The sequence below is a fragment of the Leucoraja erinacea genome, chromosome 20 (genome assembly GCF_028641065.1).
Source record: "Leucoraja erinacea ecotype New England chromosome 20, Leri_hhj_1, whole genome shotgun sequence".
Lineage (NCBI taxonomy): Eukaryota > Metazoa > Chordata > Chondrichthyes > Rajiformes > Rajidae > Leucoraja > Leucoraja erinaceus.
In genome coordinates, this window is record NC_073396.1 from 15,694,609 (window position 1) to 15,711,869 (window position 17,261).

Sequence of the window (17,261 nt, forward strand, 5' to 3'; positions counted from 1 at the left end):
GGGGAGGAACCACTCATCCCAGGTGGGGTCAAAGTTTGTTCATTTGAGTGGTTGAGCTTTGTGGCGGATTTGTTCCTCAGCAGGGAACAGAATACAGGAGCCCTGATCTACCGCAGTGAAGTGAGTGACCTTTTTTTCAAAACCACTTTCCAAACAAGAGGAAGGAATTGAAGTTTAAATTCATCGGGGGGAGGCCATTGTTTCCTCCTTCATATAAACATTAACTCATGATCTCTCTGGTTATTTGGACTGAGGCTGATTCAGAGCTACAAGCGTTGATGTTATCAAATTATGACGACAGACCTGCGGCTAAACACCACCCACTAGTTTTGTTGCACAATCGTAAAGCGTTCACGATTGTCTTATTTTTGGGTCACTGGGCTGGGTGTTAACACCATCGCTGAATTGCGAGGGCGCTGAGGGTTCAAATCCTTACCCTGAGATTTGAGTGGCAAATCCGTCCTGTTGACGGACCATTGCACTGTCCAATGTGGTTTGTTCTGTTAAATCGTTCGACCACTTGAAGAATACTATTTCAAAGAAAAGGGAATTCTCCAATATTCTGAGTTGACCTGTATATCATCACTAAAGTGACCTGTTGATACTTGCCAGAAGTTTGCGAGCATAAATTGATTGCCTTGTTTCTCACTTTGCAAGGGAGTATCTTTTTCAAATATATTCAATTTATTTTAAACTTATGTTTATGAAATGTTGCAATGGATGTTAAATTAACAGAAAGCATATCTTATTTTAAAAAATCACATTTATTTCTACTCAGTCAAGGTACATTTGGAATTGTAGATCTTTCATTGGTGAAGAAAACCCCTAGGTAGGTTCTTTATTATATATATATATATATATATATAAAGAGACTGACACAATTCCAGAATTTACAAATGAACTACCTCATGGCAGAACTGACAAGTGCAGTGATATTTGACATTAAAGAATGTAATGCTTTGTATGGTCCCAAAAATAGACTGCACAAAATAACTTTTGATGTTACAATGCATCTCCATCATTCCTCCACCAAAGTCCAATGGCGATATCAAAACTGATCAGGAGGGAGGAACATTTATGCTATTATTTAAAATTCACCCATTAGGTCAGATTTCCCCATAAATCACATAACATATTTACTAAAAATAGAAGCTGAAGGAGATTACTGAACCATTCCTATCTGCCCAATCATTCAATATGATATTGGCAAATATGTTACAGTTGCTCCCTCTTCCCACACCAACCCCATGATTTCATTAACATCTAAAAAGGTATTGATCAGTCGTGAATACATTCAGCAACTGATTCCCTTCTTGGATAAATAAATGCAAAGATTCTTTGAAAATTGCTTCACATTGGTGTGATGATTGGCTGACCCTCGTATTAAAAAGGATTAATCACCCTTGACGCAATAATATTTTTTAAAAATTACAACCTTGATGATTCAGAAGTGTATAAAGAACTTGCATTTTTGCACAACTCTACAATAACTCAACCTAGTTTACAACCAGTGAAGTACTTTCTAAACTGTCATGTTAAAGGCATGGTTGCCAATTTGTAGAGCCACTATAAATGTGGACATGTTCAGATCAGTAATATGTAAGATAAATATTGAGTAAGATGCCAGGAACTTCTCTGTCTTTCCTGCAAATGGTGGTGGTGGTGGTGGGGATTTATTTATTTACAGGCATATAGTACAGTTCAATATTCCTTCTGAAGACTGCCACCTCTGATGTTATGGCCCTTCACCCGCTGAAATGCACAGGGATGAGAGGTGGGGTCTGTGATGGAGCCCAGCTCTGATGATCTGTGCTTGATGAAGAGTTGAAGCGCAAACAGCTTCTAAAAGCTCTATAAAAGAACAAAAACATTCCGCAAGGAGGTAATAGAAAATATCACGTGGTTAAAGTGCACATTGTTGGATTTTAATAAAGGCCATTTTTATACATTTTGGTTTCAACATGTGGAAATTACAGCAGTGTTTATACATTGTCTGCCAATTTCAGGGCACCATAATGTTTGGGACACAGCAATGTCATGTAAATGAAAGTAGTCTTGCTGGGTGTCTTTTCTGGTGATGCTCTGCCAAGCCTGTATTGCAGCCATCTTTAGCTTATGCATGTTTTGGGGGCTAAGCCCCCTTCAGTTTTCTCTTCAGCATATAAAAGGCATGCTCAATTGAGTTCAGACCGGGTGATTGACTTGGCCACTCAAGAATTGACCATTTATTAGCTTTGACAAACTCCTTTGTTGCTTTAGCAGTGTGTTTGGGATCATTGTCTTGTTGTAGAATGAACCGTCAGCCAATGAGTTTTGAGGCTTTTGTTTGAACTTGAGCAGATAGGATGTGTCTATACACTATCAGAATTCATTATGCTACTATCATCAGCAGTTGTATCATCAATGAAGATAAGTGAGCCAGTACCTTCAACAGCCATACATGCCCAGGCCACAACACTCCCACCACTGTGTTTCACAGATGATGTGGTCTGCTTTGGATCTTGGTCAGTTCCTTCTCTCCTCCATACTTTGCTCTTGCCATTACTCGGATGTAAGTTAATGTTCGTCTCATCTGTCCACAAGACCTTTTTACGGAACTGTGGTGGCTCTTTTAAGTACTTCTGCACAAATTGTAACCTGGCCATCCTATTTTTGCAGCTAACCAGTGGTTTGCATCAAGCCTCTGTATTTCTCTTCATCTAGTCTTCTGCGGACAATGGTCATTGACAAATCCACACCTGAAGAGTGTTTCTGATCTGTCGGACAGGTGTTTTGAGTTTTCTTCTTTATTATAGAAATAATTCTTCTGTCATCAGCTGTGGAGGTCTTCATTGGCCTGCCAGTCCCTTTGTGATTAGTAATTCTTTCTTAATGATGTTCCAAACAGTTGATTTTGGTAAGCCTAAGGTTTGGCTGACGTCTCTAACAGTTTTATTCTTGTTTCTCAGTCTCATAACGGCCTCTTTGACTTTCATTGGCACAAATTTGGTCCTCAGAGTTGGTAAACAGCAATAAAAGTTTACAAAGGTGATGGAAAGACTGGGTGCGAAGAGCTCTCTTATACCTACATCAAAGAGGCAATTAAACACACCTGAGCAATTACAAACGCCTGTGAAGCCCTGTGTCCCAAATATTATGGTGCTCTGAAATGGGGGGGACCATGTATAAACACTGCTGTGATTTCTACGTTGAATTTGAATGTTATATTTTAAATTACAGTTAAATTCATTCTTTGTCATAAATGCTCAAGTCATAAAGTTAAAGTTTTATTTTGGTTTACATCCACAGGTTTTTTCCTTTCCACGTTGGATTCCAGTAGATTTGCGTTGCTGCTATCGCCATGCTAACAACAGCTGTGTGCACTTTGAGTGGAAGGAACAAGCTCACAGAATGAGGGGGAAGATGATGTTCCTGGGAAGGGAGCGAGTCAAACAGGTGGGCGGAGAAGAGTGGGGAGGGCAATTTATTTGAAGAAGGGATAAGCCAGTGAGGGGGGGTGGTGTTAGCCTAGCTCAGCACCCTCGTGCTGAATATCGGGGAATGTCTGTGGTTAGAAGTGACCCAGTGGGATGGCTCGTGGATCATCAGTCTTACATCAACCAGTGGTATAGATGCTGCCATCACTCTCCTCCTGACGCACGTTGCCACAGGTACGTTTTCAGGGCAGAATATTTTGATGTGGAGAAACCCCACATTGCTGAACCAGGGACTCCGAGCCAAGGGTCTACGGCTAGTGACAGAGGTGTGAAAGGTAGGAAGCGCAAGAGGAAGGAGCGGGAACTGAACCAGGGAGAGGTGGAGGCTCTGGAGTACCACAAAAAGGTCAGCCTGGTAATTCAGGATGGCGCCAGAAAGCTGGTGGAGCATATGGAAGCCCAAGAGACTGGGAGGGAGGGTGGCAGTGGGCAAGAGATGGCTGTGGTCCTTGCCGATTCTATGCTAATAGAGCTCTGCTCCATGGCAAAGCATCTGTCGGAGGAAGCCCAACAGCAAGTACAGGTGATCACCGACGAGTCAGAAGCTGTGCTGGAGCTCCTGGGCCGTCTGACAGAGAACAGCACAGGCTGTGCCCGGCTGGTGAGACTGATGGGTCACCATTATCTGCTGCCGCCACGATGCTCCTTCCTGCTGTCAGACATCTCCCGCGTGCAGCTGCTCCTGGGCTACAAGAAGTACGACGTAATCACTTTGGACCCGCCCTGGGAGAACAAGTCTGTGAAGAGGAGCAAAGGCTACAGCCACCTCTTTCCCTGGCAGATCCGCCAGCTCCCTGTGCCGCTCCTCTCTGCCCCCGGTTGCCTGGTGGTGTGCTGGGTCACCAATCGGCAGAAGCACCTACACTTCGTCAAGGAGGAGCTGTACCCCAGCTGGTCGGTACACGTGGTCGCCGAGTGGCACTGGGTGAAGGTGACCCGACACGGGGACTTTGTGGTGCCCTTGGACTCCGTTCACAAGAAGCCGTATGAGATCCTGGTCTTGGGCCGTTACATGGGCAGTTCAGCACAGCAAGGTGGAGAAGATGTCATCACTGGGAACGTCACGGTGCCAGACCGCAAGCTTATTGTCAGCGTGCCCTGTCGGCTTCACTCTCACAAACCCCCACTGGGAGAGGTGCTGAAAGGACTGACCAGACCTCACCCAGAGTGCCTAGAACTGTTTGCTCGTAACCTGCAGCCTGGGTGGACCAGCTGGGGCAACGAGGTGTTGCGATTCCAGCACCTCAGCTATTTCCAGCAGCTTGGCCCAGAGCAAGGAGAGCATAGCTGTTGCGATTCACAGACACACCAACCATTTGACCCATCACTCCCTCAGCAACCATTCGTGGAGCAATAAATGTCTTGGTACTAGACACTTTGGGGGAAAGGCCCTTTGAACATTCACAGCTCGAGGGTCATGATTACAAGTGTAATAAAATAGATGCTTTTAAAAACTTGTGTGTTCCTTTCTCTTAAGCTTTTGTACTTAGCTTTCCACTATTGAAATATTTTCATAATTACTGTCACAAGGTAGTGAACATGGCTCCCTATGTGCACAGCAAGATCCCGTATGTAGCAATGTAGAAAAGATTAGTGTTTTGGATGAGTTGTACTGGGACCCTAGATATCCAAAATAATGCCATCTGTTTATTAAAGAGCTGTCCTTGACAGGATTTTTAAACATAGAACATGAAATGTACAGCACAGGAACAGCTCCTTCAACCCACAATATCTTAGATCCGTTCATTTTCTATTTTTTTCACTAGGTACTTTTCATTTTTATCAATATTAAGAATTACGAAATACATAAAACATTTGCCATAGTTATCTATCATCATACATTTAGTAATTCACAAACTGCTACAACTAACTTGACCCAAATTTGATTTAATGGTTCAATTGAAAGACGACTACGCCTCTTTAGTACTGCACCAGAGTTGACCCACATTATATTCCTGAAAGTTGGAGAATTACGAGTACCACCTACAGTGTCGCAACAGACACCACCAGCAAGTCGTGGTCGGAATAATTCTGCGTAGGAGTAGGAGTTTGTATTCCTAATCTCATAAAAAATTCGGAAACCTCTCCCCCCTTGCACAACCAGTGATTAAGCAATTTTTATTTGTAAAATCTTGGTTCATGTTAAAGCTACTTTTTACAATTATATATCTCCTGAAATACAATCACATAAAATCAGTGCATTATCTACTAACATACTGTATTCGAGCCATCTCAAACTACATTCCGCTCTTGAAGTAAACTCTGGAAGTACGATATACAACAATAGCAATAGTTCCAGAACAAGGCAAGAGATAAGTGGCAAAAAAAAATAATTTAAAATCCAGTTGCCTCATAACTAAAAATGATTTCTAATTCACTGCCTTAACCTAAGCTCTAACACAGTCATCCTCTCTGGACCCTGAAACATTTGTGGTCACCTGGAGCTGTGATGTTGCTTTCTCATTCAAAGGGCAACTTCAAATCAGAACCACATCCCTGATTTCAGCACCTCATCCTGAAGTGAAAGTAACTGTTGGCACATTCAACCATTTTACAACAGGAGAAGGGGTACGGTTTGCTCGTTAAGTTTCTGAATTTGAAACATCTATCCTGCTGGAGGCCTCAACAAGGATACGCGTCACCTCAGATTTCTCCAGCTGTGGTCATTGTTCACACACAACAATCCGCACAATTGCCAAATTCAGCCAATTGTACCCTGGGACCTCTTTTCATTACTGTGACTCCTGATTCATTGCAGAGATAGATGTATCTTCCTCTGTTCCACCTAGTAAACTGAGCCCTTCCAGTTATATAATATTTGTTCCTAAGAATAGATATGTTGCCTTTCCGTACCCATTTTCAAGCAGTAAAAGGAAGGCATCAAAAGGAAGCGGAGAGCCAAGTCAGTGCATTCTGTAGGTACACTGAGATGACAGTGTCTTCACTGTAAACAGCATTCCTGTCTCAGCCAGAGGGGATATGCCACATCTGAGAGTAATTTGTAATATTCGACACTGTTGTAACAGTTGACAAACATTCAATAACTCCAACTTGACAACACAGATTTTTTTGTCATGAGATGTTTAGTCTCTGCAATAAGATTGCCTAGAATCTGGAGATTCAATTTTTGGGAAATCAGTGGACAATCTGCAGAAGCAGCTGAACCTTCCACACATGTGGGCCTGTTTGTGTTTGAAGATGTGTGTGTTTGAAAGTGTATACAAGCTCCAAGTCCACTGCAGAACTTCTAAATGTTCCTTCATTTGCCCCCACATTCAAATCTACTCTCAGAATCAGGAATCCATTTAAAGTCAAAGTCTTGAGTAAACTGAAGATCAAAGTTAAGTTCCCTGAGAAGGGAAAAGGCATTATTCTAGATCCCTGAACCAGGGCACAAGAGAGTTTGGGCACTACCTCTCCTGTTATCTCACTTAAAAAAAATATAGCAATCAAAACAAATACAAAATCTACAGCTCGTCCTCAGAGTTGATGAGGATGGTCTTCTCGCCTTTCTTTCGGCGGGCCATAAAGTTGCTGGCGGCCTGAGAGAGGACATGTCCGTTGTGCCTGGGCGTCGTCTCGTCTTTGGTGGACTGTTGTGTGTACTGCTGGTACGCCGGGGAGAAGTTGTGGATGGCATCTTGTACAATATCGTTGGGATTCATGGTCTCCTTCAGCCCGCTGGAGATGCTCTGCATGGGGGCCACATTACCTGCAGACAACAGAGATGAGAGCCAGTCAAGAGAGATTGAAAAATAATCAATGTTTGAAACCAGTTGATGAGAGCCCTGGGTTTTCTCCTATGACCTTTCTCCACCAGTTGGACAATCCCCACACATCCCGTATTCATTTATCACTTGCTAATTATCTATACATGAATGCTAAAGTAACCAAACTGTGGTCCCGGGACTTGTACATTCATGGAATTGTATGTAGAATACAGAAACAGGCCTGTACCCCAACAGGCCCATGCCCCAGACCAACCTCCACCATTTTAACCCACTGGCACCATCTTCAGTTCCACCATTAATATATTTAGAATTTAATTCGAAAAAAATCCTTTGAAACAAAGATGTGCAATTATTTACCACTTTTCACATCCCTTATTACAACTTTGAAGCATTTTGAACAGCGGGCACTTTATTTTTTACAATTATTAATTGTCCAGGATCTTGTCATCACCTGCAAGGCCAAAATCAAGTGCCAGCCCTTTCAAATCTGCAACTCATTAGGCCCATTTACCAGAAAATTGATGGTCGACCACAATTAGTGGGTTTCAAGTCACACAGAGGTCAGATTGGGCAAGGATGGCAGATTTCCTCCACCTAAGAACAGTGGTGTTCAGAATTGTTTTTAGTAACATTGCGGTTGTTTTGTGCTCAACACTATTGATTAGTCAACTGGAATTGGAGTTCAAATCTCAGATGGACACAAAAAGCTGGAGTAACTCAGCAGGACAGGCAGCATCTCTGGAGAGAAGGAATGGGTGATGTTTCGGGTCGAAACCTTTCTTCAGACCCCTTTTCCCAAATCTCAGGATTACTAATCTATTAATGTAATTGTTTCACTAATTTGTTAACAATTTACACGATGCAGGTGCTCTGATAATCTGTATACTTTATTGCATTATCATCTGTGGGATAAATATTGGCCACAACATGCAAACTAGCGTTCTTGTTCAAAGAAGTACCCTGGGATCCTTTACATATATCTTGTTCCAGATTATTTAATTAATTGGATTTAAATTCTCTGATGACAATAGTAATATTTATACTCATCTTCCAATTACTCCAGTCAGTCAGTCATTGGCTGTCAAGTAAAGACCCTGGTGCCATATACTTCACTATGACTCAGGATTATCTGAATGGTGACCGATCTGGCCATAGTATTTTCTGTCTTCATTTCTAAAGGTCTACTTTGTGCCACCCAATTGAAGCAGTGTGTAGGAGTAGCGTGTTTTCCTACCTTGTGTCAACTCGTTACGTTCAACGTACACTTGTGAAGGATAGGCAAAGCGAAGGGCAATGGCAGCACAGAGCATCTCGATGCAGATGAAGAAATTTTGGTAGCCGGCGGCCACTGTCCCCGCCCGAACTTCATGGTCATCAATAATCTGCAATTCTGGGATTATCCCACATCTCTCCAATATTGCCAATAGCATTCCTAGAGAAGTATTAACACAGCCATTTTAGCAGATACGGCTTGCATACAATAATGGATAATGTTAATGAAAATGTTTATTGAATTCTAAACTTATTTCAAAATGATAACATTTGACTGCAGCCTTCAATGTGCACATCAAACATTAAGTCCTGCAACTTCAACTTATGTTGTTCCTGCCAATCTTATTACACCAGCAAGAGAAGTTATACAGTGTACAGAAATTTCATTTTATGCACATTATCTTCCAAATAATAGCAATTGATCTTTGCTTTCCCTTTGCTAAAATTCGCATGGGAGTTGTGTGTAATTATTTCTAAATGTAAATAATATGGCCATAATATAATCTATAAATAATAAAATAACTCAACCATATTAGTAAATAGATGATAAGCCTTGACATATGTTAACAACTGATCAGCTGACACTTGTTCATGTGCTTAGTCATGTCTCAAATAACAGATTCAAGTGACTTCCCTCCAACGAATACCAAACTCAGTTACCACAGTCTCTTCCCCTCTCCCGACCTAAATAATATTCGGAATTTCCAATATAAGATGCACAGTCCTTCAACCTTTAGAACTCAGGAAAATTCTCATTACCATTTCCCAATTTTAAATAAAATACCATTAAATAAAATACCATCCAGAAGTTAATTTTCTCTTTAAAAATGGCATTTAGTTAAGATCTTTATCCATATTATTGATACTCACCCTGCCAAAATGAGAGAAAAATTACTGACTTCACTGTCAGGAATTTCAGGACAGGATCATATGGACTGAGGAGCTCACTGGTCGTGAAGTAAAAGAGGAACATTGCGTAAAGTGCCAGGCTGACAGAAATGTTGTAAATAATGGTGATATATAGGTATCCACTTCTCACACTGTGGAAATGAAGTCACAGTTAACCTGGAAAAGGATTCAATATAGCTATAAACATTTATTTTCAAAAAATATATTTACCCAAGCTCATTTTATACTTTCTACTACCTCTTACATCCATCCTTTAGATATTCCCCACATTGCTTGTAAGAACACTACTCTGAAAGGTGCATAGGAACTTCCTGAATAGATACTTTTTGATGCAGAATTTTAATACTAGTTGGGAAGGCAACTGGAATGATAAACTAGAAGGCCATTGGAATACTAGACGCATTGAAAGAGACTGCAGATGCTGGATCTGGAGCAAGAAAATCAAACTGCTGGAAGAACTGTCAGGGATAAGGACATGGTTGAAGTTTCAGGTTGGGCCACTGCATCAGGGCTGATAGTATAGAGAAGATAACCAGCAAGTGAGAGGAAGGGATGTGGGCACTGAGGAGATGGAACAGGTGGGGGAGGTTGATCAGTCCTGGTAATGAGGGCAGATGGAAGAAGTTAATAAAGGGAGAGACACTGGGTGGATGTGGCTTACCTGAAACTGAAGAATTAATGTTCAAGAAGGAACTGCAGATGCTGAAAAATCGAAGGTAGACAAAAATGCTGGAGAAACTCAGCGGGTGCGGCAGCATCTATGGAACGAAGGAAATAAAAGACGGGTTTCGGCCCGACAAGTTGCCTATTTTAGATGCTGCCGCACCCGCTGAGTTTCTCCTGAGTTTCCCCTTTTACTAGAAGTCCAGTCCAGTCCACAGGTTCAATGTACTGTAGCGGCTCCCGATCCCAGGCTGCTGCAGAGCCTCCTCTGTTGTCCTAAACTGGCTCGCGAACCAACATCCCTCTCCTTGATGGACAGCCTTTTGTGTACCGGGGACGCCTCCTGCACTTGAAAATACTGAAGGCAATACCCCAGTCCCTCCTACTGGCCCACTCCTCGCATCGTCAGCGGCTCCCTCTTCCACGGCTTTGTGGTTTGCCACCACAGGGAGCTCGGCGGCTTGCCCCCTTAGTTTATAGCACACATAAATGAAACAGGGATAGTTAGTCTGCTTCACATGGTGGCACTGTTCCCAATCCACCCATGAGAACACAGATTTTCAGTTAGAGTCCCTCAAGAATCTCTCCTAGTGGAGGGCAACTTCTCCAGGCTTCTCAGCCAAACCTGTATAATGGAGAACCAAGCTGTTTGATGCCCAAGGGAAAATTGCTTTACTTCATAAAGCCACAAAAAATTCCAAGCCCATTCTTCGTTTGCACACCAAAGAAGGCCATTGAAAAGAAAGTTTCAATAAAACAGTATAGTCTTAAAGCTTCTCATGATAAAACACCACACTTTAAATTCAAAAGTGATTTCAAATAAAAAAAGTGCCAACTTACTCAAAGTCGCCATCGTGATATTTGCCATAGATTTGTAGGATAATGGTGATGACAGCCATCAGGGGTTTAATCACACAGAACTGTAGGGTGGCCTGGTTGGGAGACATCAGACATTGTAATCAGCAGCTCCAAGAACGTGCTCAGCAGTGAGTGTTGACAACTTTGCACTTCAGTGAATTGTGGATCCTCATTACCCAGGTCACACACAGATACACTAAGACGGATATATCATCTCTCACACGCACATACCTTCCTGACTCATCCTGGTTGGAACCAAAAGGTAGACAAAAATGTTCGAGAAACTCAGCGGGTGAGGCAGCATCTATGCAGCGAAGGAATAGGTGACGTTTCTGGTCGAGACCCTTCTTCAGAAGAAAGGTCTCGTCCCGAAACGTCACCTATTCCTTCGCTCCATAGATGCTGCCTCATCTGCTGAGTTTCTCCAGCATTTTCGTCTACCTTCGATTTTTCCAGCATCTGCAGTTCTTTCTTAAACAACTGAATGGAAACAGTACATTTCAACAGAATTTCAACACACAATCCAACTCTGGACCTGATCATATAATCAGGTTATTTGGGTGGGTTGCAGCCGCTGTGGGAGGAATGCAATGCCCAAGGGTTTTCAATGGGCCAGACCCCACTGACATCTTGTGGACTCACCTGTTTGCAAAATCGCAAAAATCCAATGGAGTAAGTCATACCCATCAGACAGCATGTTCCGTACAAACAACTTGTCCTGAAGATGAGACAGAAATTAGTTAATAAATGGAAACTACACCAACAAATATCCAATAATAAAAATGGAAAAATATTGTAATGCTCAAGAATCTGACAACTGTGAAAAAGAAACAGTTCACACTACAGATCAGTGACTAGACTTGCTCTGCTCACCAATCCAGAATTTATTAGGATTATAATAAAGTGTTTTGTGCACAAGTAACACAAATTTCACAGTAAACACAAACACCTGGAATTGAAGTCACAACATGGAAATACTGTAAGTCTCTGTTTGAAAAGATAGTGACGGGGCAAACTTTTCTCTCACGGTCACGAGTCTTTGGACCCCTTCTTGAAGGTGGTGGAAGCAGAGATTAGGTATTTTTAAGGCATAGGTAGTTAAGATTCTTGATAGCAATCGGGTGGAAGAATGCCACGCAACATAGGCGAGTTACAATCAGTTGAGCTAGTTGATTTTAACTAAACGACAGTTAATTAAATTAAGTGACTACTCCTGCTCCTAAATTACAAGTTCCTGTACATGGAAAACGATTAAGAAGTTATGCAGCAGAATCCCCTTGTAATAAGCCTTCACTAGTTGAATGATTTTATTGCATTTGTATATTGTATGCAGATGTCATTGTCAAGGCCAGAATTTAATCCCCAAAATAACATTTAGTCACACTCCATTTGGTGGCATCGTTAGAGAAACTGCAATCTCAGCACCAGAGGTTCAGATTCAATCCTGGCCTTGGTTGAAGTTTCCATACTCTCCTTGTCATTGCACCAGTCTGCTCCAGATGTTCCAATTACCCTCCTTATCCCAAAGCCATGCGGGTTGGAAGGTTAACAGAGCACTGTAAATTTATCCTCCTATGTTTGTATGTGGATGGTAAGATCTGGGGAAGTTGATGGGAAGGTGGAGAATTGATTGGAATGTGGGGAGAATAAAAACATGGGATTACAACAGGATTAGTGTCAATGGATGGTTGATAGTCAGCATGGAATCCGTGGATCAAAAGGTCCATTTCCAAACTGCCTGAATCTATAATTCTTTGAAGAAATGCGCATTATGTCACTGCATTTGCCTTCAGTTGTTCTGCAATTCCTGTCTTTAGATATAGTTTACATCCCACAAGCCAACTGGGTCAATTTCACGGGCAGTATGTCATTTTGCTTTGATCTTTGGATTTTTGCAAATGCATTGGAAAAAAACCAGTTAATGGTCATTTCAAATTGGTGGTAAATGCACTCTGCTGGAACTTAAACATGAACCATGAGGATCAAATGTATGACAAATAAGTAGAAATGCATATAAGGCAAACAACTCACTTAACGGGTTTCCCTCTGATTTCTGACATAATCGCACTCTCTCCTCCCAGGTACTCGTAGCACAGGCTAAGGAAGTTGTAAATCACAAAGGCTGCAGGAAAGACCACACAGATCAGTACAAGTGTTCAACTACTGTCACATTTCACCACCTCTACTTGCTTCTTTTGGTGGGGTCCAGGCTCCACTGCGACCCGAGGAAATCAGCTCCCAGCCCTGCAGGTATTTGAGCTTCTGGTGGAATAACATTATCTTAACTGTCCAGCTATAACGGGACAGTCTTTACAATTCAAAGGCATTGGGGAACCAGATATTTGAAAAGACAATTCACGCAACCAGACCATCTTTAAAGACAACTGCCCATTGTGTGACATGTTTGCACCCTCCTGAACTTCATCACTCCATTGTTGCTTGGATTGTAAGATTTTACCTTCCTCCCTCTAAACCTCTTCATCTCCTTAAAACCTACTGCATTGGCCAAGCTTTTGGCCATCTGTTCTAATCTATATCTATATTACTAAAAGTCTGATCTTTGAGTATAGGAGCAGAGAGGTTCTACTGCAGTTGTACAGGGTCTTGGTGAGACCATACCTGGAGTATTGCGTACAGTTTTGGTCTCCAAATCTGAGGAAGGACATTATTGCCATAGAGGGAGTGCAGAGACGGTTCACCAGACTGATTCCTGGGATGTCAGGACTGTCTTATGAAGAAAGACTGGATAGACTTGGTTTATACTCTCTAGAATTTAGAAGATTGAGAGGGGATCTTATAGAAACTTACAAAATTCTTAAGGGGTTGGACAGGCTAGATGCAGGAAGATTGTTCCCGATGTTAGGGAAGTCCAGGACAAGGGGTCACAGCTTAAGGATAAAGGGGAAATCCTTTAAAACCGAGATGAGAAGAACTTTTTTCACACAGAGAGTGGTGAATCTCTGGAACTCTCTGCCACAGAGGGTAGTTGAGGCCAGTTCATTGGCTATATTTAAGAGGGAGTTAGATGTGGCCCTTGTGGCTAAGGGGATCAGGGGGTATGGAGAGAAGGCAGGTACGGGATACTGAGTTGGATGATCAGCCATGATCATATTGAATGGCGGTGCAGGCTCGAAGGGCCGAATGGCCTACTCCTGCACCTAATTTCTATGTTTCTATCTTGACCATTTCCTGTTGTATATTGATGTATATTCTGTATATTGATTTTAGAAAAAACACTGCCACTGTGATTTTTGACCGTCTTACTCAGAGTCCCCCTCCGCTGCACAGGGCAAGAGGATTTTTCTCATCGATGAAAAATAAAAGAGTTATTAGTGTTTAAAAAATGTTGAGATTCTCTCGCCTGTCAATCATGCCATGAAGGCCAAGCCCCTTCCGGTAGGAGAGGGGGAGGAACTATAAAACCCAGAGGTGTGCGCGTGGCTCAGTCTCTGCAAAGGAAGCAGGAAGCAAAGAGTAGGAGTAAACGGGTCCTTTTCACAATGGCAGGCAGTGACTAGTGGGGTACCCCAAGGCTCAGTACTGGGACCCCAGCTATTTACAATATATATTAATGATCTGGATGAGGGAATTGAAGGCAATATCTCCAAGTTTGCGGATGACACTAAGCTGGGGGGCAGTGTTAGCTGTGAGGAGGATGCTAGGAGACTGCAGCGTGACTTGGATAGGCTGGGTGAGTGGGCAAATGTTTGGCAGATGCAGTATAATGTGGATAAATGTGAGGTTATCCATTTTGGTGGCAAAAACAGGAAAGCAGACTATTATCTAAATGGTGGCCGATTGGGAAAGGGGGAGATGCAGCGAGACCTGGGTGTCATGGTACACCAGTCATTGAAGGTAGGCATGCAGGTGCAGCAGGCAGTAAAGAAAGCGAATGGTATGTTAGCTTTCATTGCAAAAGGATTTGAGTATAGGAGCAGAGAGGTTCTACTGCAGTTGTACAGGGTCTTGGTGAGACCACACCTGGAGTATTGCGTACAGTTTTGGTCTCCAAATCTGAGGAAGGACATTATTGCCATAGAGGGAGTGCAGAGACGGTTCACCAGACTGATTCCTGGGATGTCAGGACTGTCTTATGAAGAAAGACTGGATAGACTTGGTTTATACTCTCTAGAATTTAGAAGATTGAGAGGGGATCTTATAGAAACTTACAAAATTCTTAAGGGGTTGGACAGGCTAGATGCAGGAAGATTGTTCCCGATGTTAGGGAAGTCCAGGACAAGGGGTCACAGCTTAAGGATAAAGGGGAAATCCTTTAAAACCGAGATGAGAAGAACTTTTTTCACACAGAGAGTGGTGAATCTCTGGAACTCTCTGCCACAGAGGGTAGTTGAGGCCAGTTCATTGGCTATATTTAAGAGGGAGTTAGATGTGGCCCTTGTGGCTAAGGGGATCAGTGGGTATGGAGAGAAGGCAGGTACGGGATACTGAGTTGGATGATCAGCCATGATCATATTGAATAGCGGTGCAGGCTCGAAGGGCCGAATGGCCTACTCCTGCACCTAATTTCTATGTTTCTATGCAAGATGGAGGAGGGAGAGGTCACGACTTGCTGTCTTTAGTGGCCTTGCACCCTGCTTGAAATGGTATGCAACTGCACTTGAATTTGGTAGCCTTGCGCCCTGCTTGAAGTGGTAAGAAACTGCACTTGAATTTGGAGGCCTTGCACCCTACTTGAAATGGAATTTCACGGAATAGCCGTGAGTCAACTGCCAGCCCACCAGCCATGAGTGAGTGAGCTGCCAGCACAACAGGCTTGAGTGACTGAGCCGCCAGCCCGAGAATCCATCAACCCACAATGTCCCTTCAGCCCACAACCCATACTAGCACTCCCCTCCCACCCCACTGGCCACCAACATTCGAATTGGTAGAGATGTGATGGTGGGACCCAATGGGTCCCACTTAATCTTGTATATCCTATGGTTAATAGAGCTCAGTTTGAATACCTCTGTGAGATGCTTGTGCACATTCCCTGATACTGACTAGATTTAATCTGTTTGATCTGATTTCCATATGGTTGGCAGATTAACTGGTTACTGTAAATTGTCTCTATGGTGTTGGAAAATGATAGACTCTGGGGTCAGCAGGTACATGGAGAGAATTAAATGGGATTAGTGCAGGATTAGTGTAAATTGGCATGGACTCAGAGGGTTGAAGGACCAGTTTCCATGCTGACTCTTTGATTAACATATTTGTTCGCAATTCTTCTTTGGGCTTTCGTTTCTAAATCAGGATAGTAGAAACTCTTAGAAAAGCTGCAGTAATGAACATCCGGATGCTGTTTAATTTTCAACGTCGTCTTCTAGAGATTAAGAGTTTAATGGTATAAAATAGGATTAGTGTAAATGAGCAGTTGCTATGAACTCAGTTGGCCAAATGGCCTGTTTCTGTGCTTCTTCTCTCTACAACTCTTGAGCAAAACAGACTGCTAATGGTTTCAGGGAGGACATTTCATTGATTCCTCCTTATGGATTTTCAAAAACGGTTCCAATTTTGCCATAGAATGTCTAAGATATATTTTCTTATTCTTATGGGAACTTTGCAAGTCCACAGCTCCCTGAAAGTGCCAGCACAGGTAAATTGGTGGTAAAGGTGATGCACAGTGTACCAGCCTTCACCAATCGAGGCAATTAGTATAAATGTCAGGAAGTCATGATGCAACTGTGTAACTCTTTGTTCAGGCCACATTTGGAGTACGGTGTGCAGTTCTGATTGAAGCATTACAGGAAGAACGGGGAGGTTTTGGAGAGAATGCAGAAAAGGTTAACCAGGATGTAGCTTGCATTAGAGAGCATTAGCTGTAAGGAGAGGTTAAAAATATTTTATTGTTTTCTCTCAAATGACACAAGTTTAAGAGCAACTTGAGAGAAGTATATAAAATTATGAGGGGCATAGATTGGGTAGATAGTCAGAGAGTGGAACAGTCAAATACTAGAGGGCATAGTTTTAAATTGAAAAGGGGCAGGTTGAAAAGAAAATTTATGAAGCAAGTTTATTTCTAATACAATAAGTGGTAGGTGCCTGGAAGGCGCTGCCAGTGGAAGTGGTGGGAGTGAGGAGAGGCGCGGGGGGGGGGGGGGGGGGGTTGCAATGTGGGGTCATTGGCCCTGAACCACATGAGGCAGGGTAGCACCTTGCCACGTATGAGTGGTGGGGACAGGGTTTCCAAATATATCTCTCCATTTAGATGAGTAAATAAAGGACTAAAGCCGAGGACCATGAGGGCACATCTCCCAGGGACGTCACCACATCATCACCACCATCAGCCCATTCCACAGTATTCTGATGGGCGAGAGTTTACAAGCTTAAAGATGAAATTAGGAGGGGTGGGGTG

The 17,261-nt window shown here is 42.7% G+C and overlaps 2 protein-coding genes across 3 annotated transcripts in view; one reads left to right on the top strand and one right to left on the bottom strand.

Annotated features, from left to right (window-relative positions):
• On the top strand, positions 1-4,901 carry mettl4 (methyltransferase 4, N6-adenosine). 2 transcript variants are annotated; one of them, XM_055651353.1, is made up of 3 exons: positions 17-120; positions 779-829; positions 3,289-4,901. In XM_055651353.1, exon 3 carries the CDS (start codon positions 3,541-3,543, stop codon positions 4,831-4,833), a length of 1,293 nt encoding a protein of 430 aa, XP_055507328.1. In that variant the 5' UTR covers positions 17-120; positions 779-829; positions 3,289-3,540; the 3' UTR covers positions 4,834-4,901. The 2 variants fall into 2 exon arrangements, with proteins under 2 accessions (XP_055507327.1, XP_055507328.1); XM_055651352.1 differs by lacking the exon at positions 779-829 and having other exon boundaries at positions 1-120.
• Positions 4,902-5,103: 202 nt separating this feature from the next.
• The window catches only part of tmem184a (transmembrane protein 184a), a 57,459-nt gene continuing 45,301 nt past the window's right edge, over positions 5,104-17,261 (bottom strand). Inside the window, exons 4-9 of the mRNA XM_055651354.1 lie at positions 12,941-13,031; positions 11,552-11,627; positions 10,892-10,983; positions 9,350-9,519; positions 8,442-8,639; positions 5,104-7,188 (exon numbers count right to left, since the gene is read on the bottom strand). Of these exons, the coding sequence (XP_055507329.1) occupies positions 6,944-7,188; positions 8,442-8,639; positions 9,350-9,519; positions 10,892-10,983; positions 11,552-11,627; positions 12,941-13,031 (872 nt within the window). The 3' untranslated portion in view covers positions 5,104-6,943. The remainder of the gene's footprint in view (positions 7,189-8,441; positions 8,640-9,349; positions 9,520-10,891; positions 10,984-11,551; positions 11,628-12,940; positions 13,032-17,261) is intronic.

Coding starts and splice junctions, on each gene's coding strand:
- mettl4 (XM_055651352.1), top strand. CDS start 3,541: ATGTCTGTGGTTAGAAGTGACCCAGTGGGATGGCTCGTGGATCATCAG.